The following is an 18,274-nucleotide window of genomic DNA, read 5'->3' on the forward strand; positions in this document are numbered from 1 at the left end:
ATCAGGCGGGCTGGCTCTGTGGTTGGCACGAGGCTGGACCCTCTGGCTACTGTAGCAGAGAGCAGGACACTTAAAAAACTAACAAGTATCCTGGACAATGCCAGTCACCCTCTGCACACGACCATCAGTAGCCAGAGAAGCACCTTCAGTGAGAGGCTGCTCCTCCCAAGGTGCAGGACAAATAGACTGAGGAACTCTTTTGTCCCCCGTGCCATCAGACTGTACAACCACCACTCACTTGGGGGGAGGAGGACAAAAAGGAAAGGGCCTGAATGACTTTTTTAACTAATCTGCAATAGTAAAGTAAAGTGCAATAACAGTGTATGTACAGTCATGTACAGTCACAATATTTATTTCTCTATTTATGCAACAACCATGCATGTACAGTCAATATTTATTTTTGTATTACTATTTTTATTATTCTTCACTGGGTGTATTGGTATTCTGGGCTTTTTATACTGTCTCCTACATGTATGTCTGAAAGTGCTGGTTGCGATGGAGATGTCAATTTCCCTGCGGGAACCTCCCAAAGGGATCAATAAAGTCGTCTATCTATCTATCTATCTATCTATAACAAGTTTTAACTTGTTCTTGTAGATGTAGTGGTGAGCTGTGTTAACTGACGATGGTTTTCCTTAGTGTTCCTGAGCCACCTGGTAACATCCTCTACACAATGATGTCTGGTTCAATGTTGGTTTTCAGTCTTGCTGCTTAAGTGCAGAGATTTCTCCAGATTCTCTGAATGTTTTGATGATATTATGGACTGTAGATGATCAAATCTCTAGATCTCCTGCAACTGAACTTTGAGAAACATTATTCTCAAACTGTTGTTCACAAAGTGGTGAACCTCACCTCATCCCTTCTTGTGAATGACTGAGCCTTTCAGGGAGGCTTCTTTTATACCCAATCATGACTCTCACCTGTTTCCAATCAACCTGTTCACCTGTGGACTGATCCAACAGGTGGTTTTTAAGCGTTCCTTAACTTTCCCAGTCTTTTGTTGACCCCTGTCCCAGCTTCTTGGGAACATGTTGGAGACATCAGATTCAAAATGAGACAAAAACGTTTATCAATTTGTCTTTGTGGTGTATTCAATTGAATATAGGTGAGAAAAGATTTGCAAATCATCGTATTCTTTTTTTTTTTTATGTTTTACACAACCTCCCAATTTCACTGGAATTGTGTTTGTCCACAGACACAAATAACAACAATGACCACAACAATCATTTTAGTGTCTACACTTAGGATACAGTTATTCTATCAGTTACTTGACAAATTGGTGTCGGTCATTGATTTCTTGACAACATCAAAACGGGTGGGAGAGTGAAAATTGTGTGGATCCCTGGTGAGAGTATAAACCATTACTATCAGCTTCAGGACAGAGGATGATGGTATGTGTTTCTCTTCTCTTCATTGATTCTGAGTCTAACTTCTTCTTCCAGATCTGTGTCCTGTGTTAACCTGTTGTTAAATGCTGAGCAGTAACAAAGTGTCTCTGTGTGTTTTTCTTTCTTTTGTTTTCCAGCTGCTAAGATCTTGAATGGTTTCCACCTGAACAGTTTGATCATGCTGCTCATTGGTTCCATTTGAAATTGAAAAAAGAAAAATATTTGCATATGTTTAATGTCAGTGTTCAAAATCTAATTAAACACGTTTTGAAGTGGTATGTGGTATGTTTATTGGTATGTGAATCTGATAAATACACCATCTTTACAAAGAGGCAGAGTGGTGCCACCTTGTGACAGAACAGTGCAGTAGATTGTCCTTGCTGTAACTGCAGTGAGTGACCTTTGACCTCTTCCTCCAAATAACTTCTGTAGCTTGTTAACAAATCAGATTGTTCTGTATGATGTACATGAAGGTGTTGAGGTGTCAGAGTCTCAGGATGAACAGTTTTCAGGACAAGTCCAGGGAGACAAAGACGTCCTCAGAGAAGGACAAATCAGACTTCGTAGCTTGTATCATGTTTAGATGCTGAATCTATGATTTATTCACATGTAGATGGCAGACGTATGGATTATCTCCTTCTTCCTCCTCTCCTCTCTTTTTTCTGTCTCTACCCGGTCGGCCTCAAGCACATGGGTCGCCCGATATGAGCTGAGTTCTGCTCAGGGTTTCTTCCTGAAATAAGGGAGTTTTTCTTCCTTGCCACCGTCGTCTTGGTTCTTGCTCTGGGGGTTCAGGCTCTGGATTGTGTATATTGAATTAGATTTATATTCGAATAGAATTTAACTGAACCAGAAACCTTAAACAGCCTCATCCCATCACTGGGAAGAGTTCACGTGGACTTCAAAGTTTTTACCATCAAAGACAATTCTTTCCTTAGTTACAGTGTCTTTTATCCAGTAATTATTTATTGTTTATTTGAAATTGCGACATGACATAAAGTGGTCTCTCTGATCAGACAACATCTGTTTCAGGTGGCCCCAAAGTTCAAACACTTCTTACATCCAAGATCCTTCCAAAGGCTTCAGAACATTTTCCCAAACATACTCAGTGTGCAGCAGCAAGACAACTTTTATATGTTTCACACCTGTGTGATGACCCCTGCTGTCATCTTTGAGAATAACCACTGTTTGTCTCTCCTGCAGGCAGCTGATTGTGTAATATGGAAGAACCTGTTGTGCCGAGTGTGCCCAGGTTACAAAAAGCCGTACCTGTCTAATCAGTCTCTCTTTGCTCTTCTTCCCAGGCACATCACATGAGTCTTTGGTTCCGTTCCTTTTGGTTGTTTGTTTGCCTTTTACACTTTACAACATTTGCACACATATCCTTCACTCATGCCCACGTACTCACATGTTCTTAATTTGGCACATTAAGTTGAGTTAATGAAGTATTGTTTGGATTAAATACTGGTGTGTGTCTCGGTTGTCGTGACCATTTGAGTCAGGTCATGACACCTGAAAACAGACGAATGTGTTACGTTTTATGGGGGGGGGTAGGACCCAATGCAGGAGGAAGCGTGAGGAGGCAGGAGTGAGCAAAGAACTGAGTTTAATTAAACAAAAGGAAACAAAAAGCACTGCAGAAAAAGCAGGAACTCCAGCAAACAAAAGACAAAAAAGGTAACAAGAGACTACAAATGAAAATCACTGAGGGCACTGGTGACACACAGAGGAGTAAAAAAGAGTAGAATGACGTGACAAGGAACAAAGGGGAAGGCAGGGCTATATATGCACACACGAGGAACAGAGGGGTGATGAGACACAGGTGACACAAATCAAGAAACAACACAAGGTGAAATCGATGATCTTGATGAAACTTAACAAAATAAAACGGGAAACAGGAAAACATGAAACATGAACGAAGCTCAAAACGTGAACGCAGGTGAAACAAAACCAGAACCATCACATGCATCAGGAGATCAGAGACACATTTGAAATGTGTTGCAGAAATACTGTAAAATGTACGCTCTAAATGTATGTGAGCTTTTACAGTTTAGTGTTACACTTTTCATTAGATTTCAAGCATTTGCTTTATTTGAATTATGGAATACGAATGATGGCAGTGGTGATACAAAACAGCTGAAAACTCTGTCAGAGAGCTCCCCCTGGTGGTGAGAGGACACGACAAGTTCAGTGCGTCTGCAGCACAGATAACCTACAATGATGTAAATGGTTTGTTGTCTGGTACTGGTCCATGACCTGCTAAATGAGGACCTCTGATTTAAAGGGTCATTTGAACCAATATTCTACTAATCATGGATCCTCACTATTTTAGACAATCAACTATTAATTTATTAGAAATATCCAGTTCAGTCTGTTACTGTTAATGTAGTTTATGCTCTCGTTGGAACAGCTGCATCTGCTTGAAATAGCTCCTCTTACTGGAATAAGTCAATGTCTGAAAACTCCTCCCTCTTCCTGGAGCAGCTCCAATAATATTTCCTCATGTTTTCTTGTTCCCTCCCCTTTAGATCTCTACATTGAAGATGGGTGTGACCAGCATGTGGTGAAGTGTCATAGCTGATAAGCTCCATTCACTGTAGAATCACATGTTGTTCAGATCAGAGCTCAGACTAGTTTCACTTCTAGCAAACAGAAACTCACACAGTCGTCGACACTGAGAGGTGAAATGGAGCAGAAAGGAGTTCAGCTGGACAGAGAAACCATCTCTTGTTCCATCTGTCTGGATCTACTGAAGGATCCTGTGTCTATACACTGTGGACACAACTACTGCATGAACTGTATTAAAAGCCACTGGGATGGAGAAGACCAGAAGAGAATCTACAGCTGCCCTCAGTGCAGGAAGACTTTCACACCGAGGCCTGTCCTGGAGAAAAACACCATCATAGCAGAGTTAGTGGAGCAGCTGAAGAAGACTGGATTCCAAGCTGCTCCAGCTGATCACTGCTATGCTGGACCTGAAGATGTGGCCTGTGATGTCTGCACTGGGAGGAAGCTGAAAGCCTTCAAGTCCTGTCTGGTCTGTCCGGCCTCTTACTGTGAGAAACACCTCCAACCTCACTATGATGCAGCTCCATTAAAGAAACACAAGCTGGTGGAGCCCTCCAAGAAGCTCCAGGAGAACATCTGCTCTCATCATGAGGAGGTGATGAAGATTTTCTGTCGTACTGATCAGCAGACTATCTGTTATCTCTGTTTAATGGATGAACATAAAGGACATGAAGCTGTCTCAGCTGCAGCAGAAAGGAAAGAGAAGCAGAAGGAGGTGGAGGTGATGCTACAAAAAATCCTGCAGGGAATCCAGGAGAGAAAGGAAGATGTGGAGCTGCTTGGACAGGAGCTGAAGGCCATCAATGGCTCTGCTGATAAAACAGTGGAGGACAGTCAGGAGATCTTCAATGAGATGATCCGTCTCCTCCAGAAAACAAGCTCTGATGTGACGCAGCTGCTCAGATCCCAGCAGGAAACTGAAAAGAGTCGAGTCAAAGATCTTCAGGAGAAGCTGGAGCAGGAGATGACTGAGCTGGAGAGGAAAGGCTCCGAGCTGAAGCAGCTCTTAAACACAGAGGATCACAACCAGTTTCTACACAACTACCCCTCACTGCCACCACCCAGTGAGTCTACACACTCATCCAGCATCAAGATTCGGTCTCTGAGGAACTTTGATGACGTGAAAGCAGCTGTGACAGAGACCAGAGAGAAACTACAGGACATTCTGAGAGAGACATGGACAAACATCTCACTGACAGTGACTGAAGTGGATGTTTTACTGCCACAACCAGAGCCAAAGACCAGAGATGAATTCTTGAAATATTCATGTGAAATCACACTGGATCCAAACACAGGACACATAGAGCTGTTATTAACTGACGGGAACAGAAAAGTAACAGTAATGAAACAACAACAGTCTTATTCTTATCATCCAGACAGATTCACTGGTTGTTGGCAGGTCCTGAGTAGAGAGAGTCTGACTGGACGTTGTTACTGGGAGGTGGAGTGGAAAGGAAGAAAAGTTTGTGCAGCAGTCGCATACAAGAATATCAGCAGAGCAGGGTGCTCAGATGAATGTTGGTTTGGATCCAATGACAAATCTTGGTCATTACGTTGTGAAACAAACAGTTATAGATTTTACTACAACAAAGTCTCAACTGACGTCTCAGGTCCTGTTTCCTCCAGAGTAGGAGTGTACCTGGATCACAGAGCAGGTATTCTGTCTTTCTACAGCGTCTCTGAAACCATGACTCTCCTCCACAGAGTCCAGACCACATTCACTCAGCCTCTCTATGCTGGTCTTGGTCTTTTTGTTGGATCCTCTGCTGAGTTGATTAAAGTCAAATAGACAGAAGTCACTTCAGGGGACAGTTGGTTAAAATGTGTCTTTTAGTCTCCAGGTGATTTGGTCTCCATCGTTGTAGCTGAGAGCTCATTGTTGCGTCATGTCTTCACTGCACAGAGATCAGCTGTCAATCACACTTTCTGGGCGGTACTTTGACGTCTCCTGGTTTGTTGTTTGCTTGATGTTGGACTTTGTTTGAGTGGAGCTCCTTCCTGTGTCTGTTTAGCCACGGAGGCTCTCACTGCTCACCATGACTTTGATTCAGCTAAACTGACATTTGTCCACATGAAAATCTAAACTTGTCTGTGCTCTAAATGTCTCATGAATATTTGTGTTGATGTGTTTGTATGTTGTTGTTTCTCTTCTGCTGCATGGGCCTCAACAGAGAAATCAGCAGACCTTCCTTTATCACAGAGATTTAGTTCTGACTTTGGAAAGAAATAAATCTACAATTATATCTCCATTGATTGGTTTGGAAACCACATGTTGTTGTTGTTGTTCAAACTGAGGAACAGACGAGCTCATGTCAACTGTAGTGATCATGATCATCATCAGTCAGGACATCAGTCATCATTTGATTGTACATAGCTGATATTCTGAGTCCAACTAACTGATTGTGTGGATGAAGTGAATCTGTGAATCATGAAATCACTGAACAAGAGTCATTTATCAGACTTTACTGATTTAATGGGAGAACAAACTGAAGCTTCACATGATGAATAAAGCTGCTGTTTGTCACACATGAAGAAATGACCGTCTCTTGTCTTTATTCAAGGATCTCAAACAAAGCCCATTGAGAAAATGTGGAGCTAATATGAGAGTATAACTGAGGCAGTTTTCCTCCTGAAACACCACCGAGTACAGAGTTGATGCTTAGAGCAGAAGAACATTTGTCAGTCAGTCAACTCTCTTCACTGAAACAGCTCAGTCACAGAGAAATGAGAAGACTTTCTGTCAAGTGGTGATTTTTACAAACTAGATTTAGTTCTTGATCTCGGTCAGGACACCATCACAACATTTTCATTTGCAGAAAAAATAAAGAAAGCAAGAAATTAGACATAAATCCTGACAATAGTCTTTATTACAATTATTTATTAGCAGAATTCAGTCAATAGTCACAACTGAAATTCCAAATCTTGGCCAGGTGGTGGAGCTATAAGCTTATTATTTTAAAGCTCCACAGTCTCACAGTTTGACTTTTTTTCAGGATTCGCTGAAAGTGTGCAGCAACACTACAGGCATGACTCTGAAAGACCTTCCTGATCTGGACCAAGTAATACAGAACTAGATCTACACACTGACTATGTCGCAGATGCAGACGTCGTCACCTTCTTCTGGTCTATGTCACCGTGATATTTTACACTCTGTAGAGAAGCACATGAGGCCGTGGTGTCGGCTTCAGTGCAGGGCAACCATCTACGCCGTAGTTATGACCACAAACATTTCACCTCTCACAAGGCAGTCCAGGTGCTTTGGCTGATGTTTGGGCTCTGCTCTGATGTTTGAAAGTCCAGCGAGTAAAACAGGAAGAATCGCTTTAATTTGCTTTTTATGTTGCCATTAAAATCAACTTGTAAATAGACACAATGCCAGTGGATGAACGGTCATTACTTTTATTGTATCTTCATGTTCCCTTAATGTCCTGTATTAAAGTAAATACTAATTTAATGTGGAAATGTTAATAGAGACAAGAGACTGATTCTGATCAAATCAACTTTATTGATATTGAGTTGGAAACACATCCAGCATCCGGATGATAAAGAAAAAGAAAGAAAAAGGTGTAACTTGGCTTTATATACAGTCTACACATGTACATGGAATCTGTTTCCTGCATTTGAACTCATTCTATCTGTGAACACATGGTAGCAAGCACCCTGCTAGTGAAGTTGAGAGCACTGACGCTTCAGGAACCAGACATGTTCTCCCTGTGCCTGCAGGGGTTTTAGTACCAGGTGGTCTACGGTTAGGATTCGGTGCAGCCCGAGCTTGATCCCTGATTTGGGGGAGATGAGACTACAGTGGTTAGAGAAGCAGCTTCAGGGCCACAAGGTCACGGGTTCACATCTCCCTGAGGCGTCCTGAGTAAGGCCCTAGCCCTCTAAGTGTACACTCTGCTGAGTGAACAAACAGATGGTTATTGCTCCACGAGGGAAGCTGGTGGGAAGCCACAGGGGCAGTTAACTAGAAAACAGTGAAGGTGGAACTAAACTAACGACCACAACACACCTACGGTTACTACACTGATAAAATATCATTGATATAGCTAAGTAAGGCAGTACAGTTGATGGAATTAAATAAGGCAGAGTTTAAGATCACATGGTTTCTTTTAGTCAAGTTGCTCCAGAGCAACAGTCTGTTTCATCAACCATCTCAGTGGAAACACTTGACTTCACTGGTGTGGGGGACTGTGCTGTCCTCTTCAAACCCTGCTCCAACGTCAGAAGACAATCCGTTCCTTCAGCTTGCTCCTCAGCTTGCAGACCAACCAAATGGCTGAAAGGACAATCAGTACTGCAGTCAGGATCCAGGTGGTCTCTGTCCACTGTGGGCAGTGAGACGGCTACAGAGGGGAAACAAGAAATGTCTCATTATCATCTGTTCAACAACTGCAGCAAAACAAACAGTTTATAAAGACATTCCCATCTGGAGGATGCAGCTTTGTTGTTGTAACCACATTGTGTATAAACTGTCAGCAGATTCTTCATAGTAAAGTATATTCAGTGTCTCACCTGGGGAGTAGCAGCAGGAGGAAGTGTGCGCTGGGTTTGGTGCTCTGCTGCTCCGACTCTCAGTCTCACAGCTGCAGGAGTGCCGTGCACCCTGTCCTCCCCCCGGTACGTGTAGCAGTAATACAGTCCCTCATGTGTCTGCAGAGCCTGGTTGATGGTGAGAGACAGGTCTCCCCGTCTGAGCCAGTCCTCAGGCACCGACACCCGGCTTCCCTCCCAGCCTGCCCCGTATGAGACATTATTGGAGAGATAATGCTGCAGCACCGGCTCCTTTTCCTTCTCCCACAGCACAGACATCACTGACTGCCCTCGGAGGGTGAGGATCTCCGAGTGGCATGGAAGTGTGACAGCCTCACCCTCTGGCACGTAAACTTCAGAGGGGATGAAAACCTCCAGCTGGACCACGAAGCTGTCGTCGCATGTGTACTCGTAAAACCCATTGTCGTTGACATTCACGTTGTTCAGTGTGAGGGGAGAGCTTTGCTGGATCCTGTCCTGGTGGTCTGGTCCAGGTCTCCAGTCGCCGTCCAGGGAAGCAACGAGTCGCCGGCTGTTATCCTTACGCAGCTGCATCAGCCTGGCGAAGTCTGCATTCTTGCACTTTTCAGCGAGTGGAAACTCAACGGAGTCCCCTAAAGTTGCGTTGATGTAAAGTCCATAAACTGGAGCGATGACAGAAAGAAGAATAAAGATTGATGGAGCACACATGACTGCTGGCTTTCAGAGAGAGGACGCAACTAAAGAGTATCCTGTCCACAGCTGCTTTATAGAGGGTTGTTGGCATAAAAAAAAAAAAAAATCAGTTCAGAGGCGTGGCTTGTTTTACACATCACCTCAGGTTACCTCCGGTCATTTCTCATAACGTCAACTCTGAGTCAGAGTCTCCGACCCTCTGGTTCCTCCTGACAACTCCCGAAATCCACCAAGCACCGGTTTCAGTTAAACCAGTTTCACACCGTGGACCGAAGAGGACTCCCTCCAGACTCCAGGTATGAACGTCACACAGCGTTAGCTAACAGCTAGCTAGCTCATTAGCTCATTATGGGGGGCTAGCTAACCTGTACACGCTCGTTAACTAAATGTGAATCTACGAAGCTGCTGACACATCATCGTGGTCATCGTCGCTACTGAGGAGGAAGCTGTGGACGATTTAAACACCGCTGACTCACTTGGTGTCTTGCTAACATGCTACACAGCTGTTAGCATGTAGCTTCCAGCTGCTTGACGTTGCGGTTTTATACTCTCTGTGTCCTCCAGTGTCACGCTGTTTGTTCGTTTAATAAAATGACTGTTTGGACTCGGACTTGAGAGTTTAGTGTTTCCTCTAATGTTTGTTCTTCCCACTCGGGACGTGAGATTCTGTGTGTGAGGAAACTAAATCATGAGAGGTACTTTGGGTCAGCGGCAGGCGTTTACAAGTAGTCCTGGAGAGATTTCACACTAATATCAGGACTCATGGATGTTTGAAGGAACTCCTTAACCCACTCTGAGAAGTAAGACCTGGAACATTTAGACGTTCAGGAACAACACCTGTATCTGTCCATCTAAACAGACAGAGACAGACTTTTAAAAGTTGACCTGGAACAACTTCACAATATGTCCTCCTCCTCCTCCTCCTCTTCCTCCTCCTCGTCCTCTTTAGCTTCTGTAACTTTGTCAATGTGTATCTCATCTGAACATTAAAGTAAACGCATATTTTCACATCTTCACGGTAATCCTGAATGACTAGAGAGTAGTGAATATGCTTTGAGCCAAGTGTCGGCGCACCGCTGAGTTTAGGACCTCTGCTGAGCTCCAGCCGTCTGGACATTATCCCGTCAGATACTTGATAGTTGAACTCTAGCAGGAGCAGACAGCTCACCCTGTATTTAATGCAGAGAGTCTGACTATACGATGCAGTAAAACACTTTCAGAGAAGATTTAGAAGGCTGCAAAGGTAGTGCTGCAGGTTCAGAAGAAGAAGAAGAAGAGTTTCCAGAAACTAAAAGTCCCTGAAGATAAGCTGCTGTTTAACCTGGGCTAGTTTCATATCTGCTGGATGACACAACACTTCTCTTCTGTTCTCATCATTACCATTTTACATATTGTTTAAAAGGCAGCAAAGCAATTCCTGGGCTGTAACTTCCCCTGTTCATCTTATTTCTGTGGTGTTGTCTCTTTCCTGTCACAAGTCATAATGAGCTTTCTTTTTTTGGCATATGTAGTTGAGTTACAGGGGAACTTTTTTCTGTAAAAAAAACAGTAGCTCCACTTTAACAGGCTGTAGCTGCTGTAGATGTCAGAAAAGTTTTTCCCCTTTGACCTAAATGAACTCTGAGGTCCTGTCGCTTCAGATATTGCCGTGTTACTCACGTAGCAGCTATCTAGCGTAGCTACTGTATTTGTCTTAGTGCAGCTCCCTCCATTTCAGTCTCCAGCTCAACGGATTCTTTAACTACCAGCATTTATTTACACTTTAGCACAACCATGTAGCACATTAGCATCTGCAGCTTCGACGCTAGCCGGCCGCCTTTGAAACAGAAGAAGTTTTGACGCTACAGGGACGTGGTTTTGGTTCATGGCTCGTCTAAAAGAAATAAATCATTTCACAAGTCGTTTTAAAAACGCCTGGATCGTGACATCCTCAGAGGCCGCTTTAGTTTCAACCCTTCAGTAACCATGGTTACATGTTGAACTGGTTTAGCACAGAGGTGGACATGTGGAACTCAACAGTTAACCCTCTGGCTTGTTCTCCTGCTGCAGGATGTTTGAAGAACAATCCAGATGTGCTCTCATGTCAGCTGTTGAGGGACTTAACCGTTGTTTCCTCTTTGTTCCAGTGTGACGGAGATTCATTCCTCACTCCACCTTATCCTGGGGAGCAGCGACGGGGCGTCCCGTCCCTTGTATAGGACCCATCATCGCAGACGCTACATCAACAAGGCATCCTGTCTTCCTGAGGTTAGGCTGGGATGGTGGTGTTTGTCACAGGTGGTGAGAGTGCAGCGTCAGATCTGAGGCTTATTGACGTGAACTGACGACATGAACACATGGAGGCCTTTTTGTTGTCGTCTGTTTTCTATGCACCAACAACAATGATGACAACTACTGCAGGATTAATCCAAATCACTTTACATTAAAAACAGCAATATATTACAACAACAACAAGAAGAAGTGTTTATTTCTGACAACGTTGTGGAAGGTGTTATTGTTTTATGTGACTGAGTTTGAGCTGTGTAGTGGAGTATTGTTGACCCAATTAAAAAGAAAAAAACATTTTAAAACGCTCTTTGGTTCTGTTTTATTTCAGAGATAGACTGGGTTTGATTTTTAAAAAGCCTTTATTAGAATAATTATTCACAGAGATTGGTTTTAGCAGAATAAATGTCAACGTTGATCATTTCATCAAAGACAGTGTTAAAGGTTAGAACATCTCCAGACTCAGAGCATATCACATCTTCACCACCTCTGGATAAAATCAGCCTTGTTACTCACTGCAGTTTCTCTTTATTCTACTATAGTTTCTACTTTAGATTTATTCTACTATAGTTTCTAGTTTATCTTTATTCTACTATAGTTTCTAGTTTATCTTTATTCTACTATAGTTTATAATTTATCTTTACTCTGCTATAGTTTCTAGTTTCTCTTTATTCTGCAGTAGTTTCTACTTTGTCTTTACTCTGCTATTGTTTCTAGTTTTCTAAATGCGTAAAGAGAAATGACAGCAACATATTGGCTCACAGTGTTTGAATGCAGCTTGAACATGATCCTCACGCTCCCAGTCACCATTTTCTCAAGTACAGGAAGTAAACTAATCCAAATGTAACAGCATCCCGTGATGAAGCCTCCCACGCAGACTGATCATCTAGAGTCTAGGAGGAGTGGTGCGTATTTTCCGTGCAGTAGTCTGATCTGACCTGGACGTGGAGCAAATCCCTGCGGCGTAGTGTACTTGAAGTGAAGGCCCTAGTTTCTATGCTGTGACTGCAGGAAAGGCTTCATCACGTACGGCTTGTGGTTTCTCTCCTCCCTCTCTCGCTTTCTGTTCTCTCTTGTGCAGTTGAAGAGCGGAGGGTTTCCTCCTCTGTCCGCGGAGGGAGGAGGGAGTTTGAAGGCTGACATGCAGTCAGAGCTGAGAGACTATGAGCAGCTCCACAGTTACCTTCCACTGTACCATACGGATCTGCACCTGTACGTAAAGGAGGTGTGGTGCGTAGTTTCTACTCCACCATAGTCTGACATGCTCCTCTCCAGACATGTTACTACATATCTACGTAGAATTGGAATCAGACACATGAGTTGATCAGATGTTCAGATTATGAATCGATTTTCAGTTTTCACTGTTGAGTTTTATTCATATATTTGTTATTTATTCACTTAAACTTGAAAATTACAACATTTCACAACCAGTTACTAAAATAATCACAGTGAGAAAACTCCGGGACACATTTCCAGCACAGGTCCTCACAGTATTTGAGAGAATGAGCGTAAAGACAGGATGAGTCCTCACATGCAGTCAGAGCTCAGAGACTGCAGGAACAACTACAAACGTATTCCCAACACTCGAGCGCAGAAACGCTCCGCTCTCTCTCTCCAGCGCTCCTTCCCAAAAGCTCCGTTTCCCTGTGCTGGTTTAACAGCAACGTCCCGGAGCTCGTCCTCAGCTCGCTCTGTCCGTGGAGTGGAGAAGGGAGAAGGGAGGAGTCTGAGCACCGAGGCCGATCAGTGGGACTCTGAAACACTGCTTTCATGCTCAGATGTGCTCGTCTGCTTCGAGGTGGTGTGTACCTCTGTATGAAGACATGGCAGTGTGGCTGATGAGTAACTTTACAAAAACAATGAAATTTAAAGTGAACGGGATTAAACGGAACATTGTTCAGAGTCTAAACGGATCAGTTTTCCTGGTTCTCTTGTGTTTTTCTATTCTTGTCATTTATTCAGTGAACCTTTCTCACAGACTCGTGGTTGAGATAAACGGCAACAGATCACATCCAATGACTAAAATAATCACGGTCAAAACTCTCTCACATTTCCATGCAGTCAGAGCTCAGAGATTACAGGCAGCACCTCGACTCCGTACGGATTTGCTCCAGCGTCTTCAGTCCGAACGGATCGTGGACGTAAATCGGACGCACGCCCATCTCAGCGCTCTCTAAAGCTTGATTTAGGGTTCTGCGCCGATTTGTCTGCGAAGCTTCGGCGAACATGATCGCCGTCACTTGGCATTTATGCTTGTGCGTCGGTTTCTTTGCAGTGCGTGGTAATTTACAGCCACAACGCTAGGGGGCGCTGAGTCGCGAAATCTCCTGAATTCGTGCGTGGAGTGTTTCATTTCCGGTTCCGGCTTTTTTCTATGGTTGCGGCAGAGTGAACAGCACAGTGAACAATGGCGACTGAGCGAGAGAGGACACTTTTGGAGCTGGAGCTGATCGATATTGAAGAACAAATGCTTCTCGTGGAAATGCTTAAAACTAAACGAAAGAGAAGACGTGTGAGGAGGTGGTCTGTACGCCCTTTGAACGAGTCAAGGCAAAGGACAGGAGAATTTGCCACACTTGTTCGACCACTGAAGGACCTGGACGATGAGATGCACTTCAGGTATTTCAGGATGTCTACAAGTCGATTTGATGATCTTGTTCGTCGTCTGCAACCTCTCATCCACCATCAGACGACACACAGTATGCCTGTTGATGTAGCACAAAGACTTTCAGTGACGCTTCGAGTTTTAGCTTCAGGTTCAAGCCAACAGGCTGTAGCCGCAAGCTACAAGCTAGCTTCCAGCACTGTGTCGTCCATTGTGTCGGAGGTGTGCAAAGCGTTGTGGACAGTTCTGCAGCCAGAATTTCTGCCCTGCCCTTCAACAAACCAGTGGGAAAACATAGCAGGTGATTTCTGGAGACTCTGGAACTTCCCGAACTGTGTTGGGTGTGTAGATGGAAAACATGTAAACATCAAGGCACCGCCACGGGCAGGCAGCGACTACTTCAATTACAAGGGTGCTCACTCCATTGTTTTGATGGCACTGTGCGATGCCAGGTACCGCTTCACAATGGTGGACGTGGGAGCCTATGGACGTGAAAGCGATGGTGGCGTTTTTAAGGAAAGCAGATTTGGGTCGATGCTGCTTGACCACAAGCTGAATCTGCCCCCACCAGCTGGCCTTCCTGGGACCACGGTCACGATTCCACACGTCGTTGTTGGCGACGCTGCCTTCCCTCTACACTGCAACCTGATGCGCCCCTTCCCAGGTATTGTGCAGATACAGTTGTAGTATTTAATTAAAAATTAAATAGTCGTATTTAATTTGTACTAGATATTTAGTTAAACCGTGATTGAAGAGTAACAATTTTTAATATTGTTTTCTATGTAGGAGTGAATCTGACAAGAGACAAGCAGATCTACAATTACCGCCACTCCAGGGCCAGGCGGGTCATTGAGAACTCCTTTGGCATCCTAGCAGCACGCTGGCGGATTCTTGGAAGACCAATTGAGTTTCGGCCTGACAAAGTTGTGGATGTGGTGAAGGCTTGTGTGGTGCTGCACAACTACCTTGCCTACACAGATGAGGTGGCCAGCCCACAGTGCCGCTACATACCACCCAGTTTTGCAGACACGGAAAGTGCTGGGTCTTTCAGGCCTGGTGAGTGGCGAAGAGAAGTGACCGGGGACAACCTTTTGGACCCTATCCCTCCATCTCAGATGAGCAGAGCCCGATCCACCAGAGCTGCCATGGCTGTTAGAAATGACCTCAAGTCTTTCTTTCAGTCAGCACATGGTTCTGTGCCATGGCAGAATGACATTGTTTCTCGTGGCACACTTGAACAGTGATGCGATGTAAACTTGTAATGCACAAGTGACTTATTTTGCCAATAAACTTCTCATTCATTACATATCTTGTTTCTGATTACTGCATGTACATCTTTCATGTCATGCCATGCCATTTCTTTATGAAGCTCATAATTCAAACCAAGTTAATTGAGGGATTTATGGAGTCCTGAATGGATATATCAATTAATTGCAAAGATATTGAAGATTTAAAATCATGCAGGTCACTTGTGACGCATGTTGTGCATTAAAGGGGTAAGAGAAATGAAAATTCAACTGTTTCCAGACAAACTGAGTTTTTATTATTCAAAAAATAAGGTGCAGTAACTGGTTAACAATCTTAAGCGCAGCAACAATGTTAAATAAATATTAACTGTAATATACAATTTAAACTAGAATAGACAAGTAAAAAAATGGAACTATTTACAACAAGTACAACAGCAAACCAGCAAATCGGCAAAATGTTAATGTGCAATGGAAGGGAGTCAGTTTAGTGTTCACCGCTATTCCCTGTTTTCATACAGTTTTGTATAAATGTCATACATGAGATCAGCCCTCTTGCTCTCTGGCACCCTACGTAGCATGTCTGCCACCGTCTGCGCAAACCGAGAGCACTCATCACTGTCCTGCACCAGCCTCTGTTGAAGTTCCAGCCGACGTTCATCAAGACGTGCCAAGTGCTTGTTTATCGTGTCTCCCTGGTCCATGCACCTTCTTCTTTTCAGTCTGGCAGAAGGAGAAGGTGAGGTGGGAGACAGAAAGCTGTCCGACATGGATGAAGTCTGAGGCTGGGGGGAGGCAAATTCTTCTGGAGTGGGTGTCTCTGGCAAAGGTGACTCTGATGACTCTGACAGAGACTGCAATGTTGAATCGGTCTCTGAATTGAGGAATGTGGTATTTTCCTGTGGTTAAGAAAAGGCAGACATTGTTAAGAAACTACACTGGTATAGGTTATACAGAGATTCTTATCTAATCATGTACACTGTATTTCTAACTAAAACGCCAAAAAAAACAAGTATTGGTGTCATATATAGCAATAACGAACCTATTATTTTGTTTGCACAACCTGCAAGCACTGGGTGGCACGAGTGTTTACAGTCACTGCTAACGTTAGCTAGAACAAAGGCTGCAGATAAAGCTAACCAACCGTGTAGTAGCAGCCCTTCACCAAAGCTAGTACAGCTTCCATCCAGTCATTTTACATCGTATTTTATTTTATTTTAAACAAAGGAACATGCAAACTGCAAGCACTGTGCCACGAGTGTTTACAATCGGTTAGCTTGCTAGCGAGCTAGCTAGCTCACCTGCACAAGGCTCATGAAAAAGCACGAAGAGATATTTACCTCAGATCCAAAATTAGACTCTGTCTCACGATGTTTTACGTGCGGTTCCAGCCAGGACATGAAAAGGTAGAAGGCTGGGACCTTCTTGCCACCTGGGTCCCCGCTCCTGGAAGCCATCTTCTTGCGGTGGCGGACGAACTTGTCCCGCAAGTTCTTCCACCTCTTCATGCAGTCCGCAGAGTCCGAACCGAGGTTCTGCGCAATCTCCCTCCAAGAATTACTTGACATCTGGCTGTCCTTGTAGTTCGAAGAAGATGAGTTGTACAGATGCTCATACTTCCTCACTTCTTCGATCAGTCTTTCTTCAGCTTGGTCCATCTTGAACTCGAAGTGCAGCTCCAAGAATTTTAAAAATGGCGCCCTTGTATACAGAACGAACCGGAAAAGCTGAGAACCGGAAATGACGTAAAGCGGACCAATCACAGCCCTTGAGGTCTGCGTCGCATGTCCCTGCTGTCGGCGTCGTTTCGACGCGTAGTCAGGATTTTTTGGAGGTGCGCGTCAAGTGACGCAGACTCTCTGCGAAGGGGGTTCGCGGCGACGCAGACTCTCTGCGTACCGACGCAGACGATTTTTCGCACGAGCATAAATCAAGCTTAAGTCTAAAGGTGCTCTGGTGCCCATTTCCGCGTTGAGCGAGCTCCTCTGCTCTGGTGATCAGCAGCCAAATATCATCGTCCTCCAGTTTCAACATCGCGAGTCTCCTAACTGAGTGTGAGTCTAGCAGAGAGCGCTGAGATATGCGGGCGTCCAAATTACGTGCTCGAGCCGTACGGACTGTATCATCCCATGTAGCCACATCCCAGAGACTAGAGGCAGCACCAGCGGTTAGTTAGCAAAGTAGAAGGAACTCATCACCATTAAGATACAAATCCGTCCGAATCCGTATCGTATGAATCCTGTCATAGTCAGAGCTCAGAGACTACAGGAACAACTACAGTAGCGTATTCCCAACACTCCAGCGCAGAAACGCTCCGCTCTCTCTCTCTCCAGCGCTCCTCCCAAAAACTCTGCGTCCCTGGTGCTGGCGGAACAGCAATGTCCTGGAGCGCATAATCAGAGCTCCTTCTGTTAGCGGAGGGAGGAGGGAGCTGTCTGAGCAGAGAGCGCTGAGATGGCTGTGAATTCGATTCACGTCCACGATCCGTTCGGACTGAATCTTCCCAGTCAGTCAGAGCTCAGAGACTATGAGCAGAGTTAATCCAAGGAAGAAAAGCTCCAGTTGTGTTTTATTACTATTCTTGTCATTGATTCGGTCAGACTTTATTCCACACTCATGGTCCAGAGAAATGACACCACATTATATCAAACGATTAACATCAGCACAGTAGGAACCAGTAGCCACATGTTTAACGACACAACGATGAAAAGAAACAAAACTAGACTCAGACACAATGAAGATATCAGTAATTTAATATGACACACAGTGAATATTACAGAGGTCCATGTGAGAGATGAACGAGTGGAATCATGTCCAGTGTCCAGTTAGATTTCAGCCAGCCAACTGAAGTACAGATGATCAACGACGGAGCTTATTTTCTGCACACTCTAAGAACAGTTTCCAGCATTTCCTCTTCACATTTTGGTGTCAACTGCTGAGGACACGAGACAAAAAAGCACATTAGTTCAACTGTGACTTGTTTCTACTCCAAGTGT

The 18,274-nt window shown here is 44.2% G+C and overlaps 3 protein-coding genes and 1 long non-coding RNA gene across 4 annotated transcripts; 3 read left to right on the forward strand and 1 right to left on the reverse strand.

The window, feature by feature from the left end:
* The first annotated feature begins 3,894 nt into the window (after window positions 1–3,894).
* LOC311487686 (tripartite motif-containing protein 16-like) lies at window positions 3,895–6,194 on the forward strand. Its single transcript, XM_084544039.1, has one exon. The coding sequence runs from the start codon at window positions 4,075–4,077 to the stop codon at window positions 5,743–5,745; it is 1,671 nt and encodes a 556-aa protein (XP_084400165.1). The 5' UTR covers window positions 3,895–4,074; the 3' UTR covers window positions 5,746–6,194.
* Window positions 6,195–7,441: 1,247 nt separating this feature from the next.
* Window positions 7,442–9,179, reverse strand: LOC311491943 (uncharacterized protein; the record flags this gene model as incomplete). The annotated part of the gene is made up of 2 exons (XM_084550025.1): window positions 7,442–8,302; window positions 8,472–9,179. The coding sequence occupies 2 exons, from the start codon at window positions 9,177–9,179 to the stop codon at window positions 8,180–8,182; spliced, it is 831 nt and encodes a 276-aa protein (XP_084406151.1). The 3' UTR covers window positions 7,442–8,179.
* Window positions 9,180–9,339: 160 nt separating this feature from the next.
* Window positions 9,340–11,734, forward strand: LOC311487718. The gene is made up of 2 exons (XR_014699048.1): window positions 9,340–9,460; window positions 11,291–11,734. It is a non-coding gene; the product is annotated as an uncharacterized lncRNA (long non-coding RNA).
* A 1,876-nt stretch (window positions 11,735–13,610) lies between these two features.
* On the forward strand, window positions 13,611–17,537 carry LOC311487695 (putative nuclease HARBI1). Its single transcript, XM_084544050.1, has 2 exons — window positions 13,611–14,698; window positions 14,821–17,537. Exons 1-2 carry the CDS (start codon window positions 13,837–13,839, stop codon window positions 15,276–15,278), a joined length of 1,320 nt encoding a protein of 439 aa, XP_084400176.1. The 5' UTR covers window positions 13,611–13,836; the 3' UTR covers window positions 15,279–17,537.
* Window positions 17,538–18,274: the final 737 nt, after the last annotated feature.

This window comes from Chelon labrosus, assembly GCF_963514085.1.
Source record: "Chelon labrosus genome assembly, chromosome: 1".
NCBI lineage: Eukaryota > Metazoa > Chordata > Actinopteri > Mugiliformes > Mugilidae > Chelon > Chelon labrosus.

Excerpts from the sequence above, each read along its gene's own strand:
- LOC311487695 (XM_084544050.1), top strand. The coding sequence starts at position 13,837 with ATGGCGACTGAGCGAGAGAGGACACTTTTGGAGCTGGAGCTGATCGAT. Across the intron at positions 14,699-14,820 it reads CCTGATGCGCCCCTTCCCAG|GAGTGAATCTGACAAGAGAC; the intron begins GTATTGTGCAGA and ends TTTTCTATGTAG.
- LOC311487686 (XM_084544039.1), top strand. The coding sequence starts at position 4,075 with ATGGAGCAGAAAGGAGTTCAGCTGGACAGAGAAACCATCTCTTGTTCC.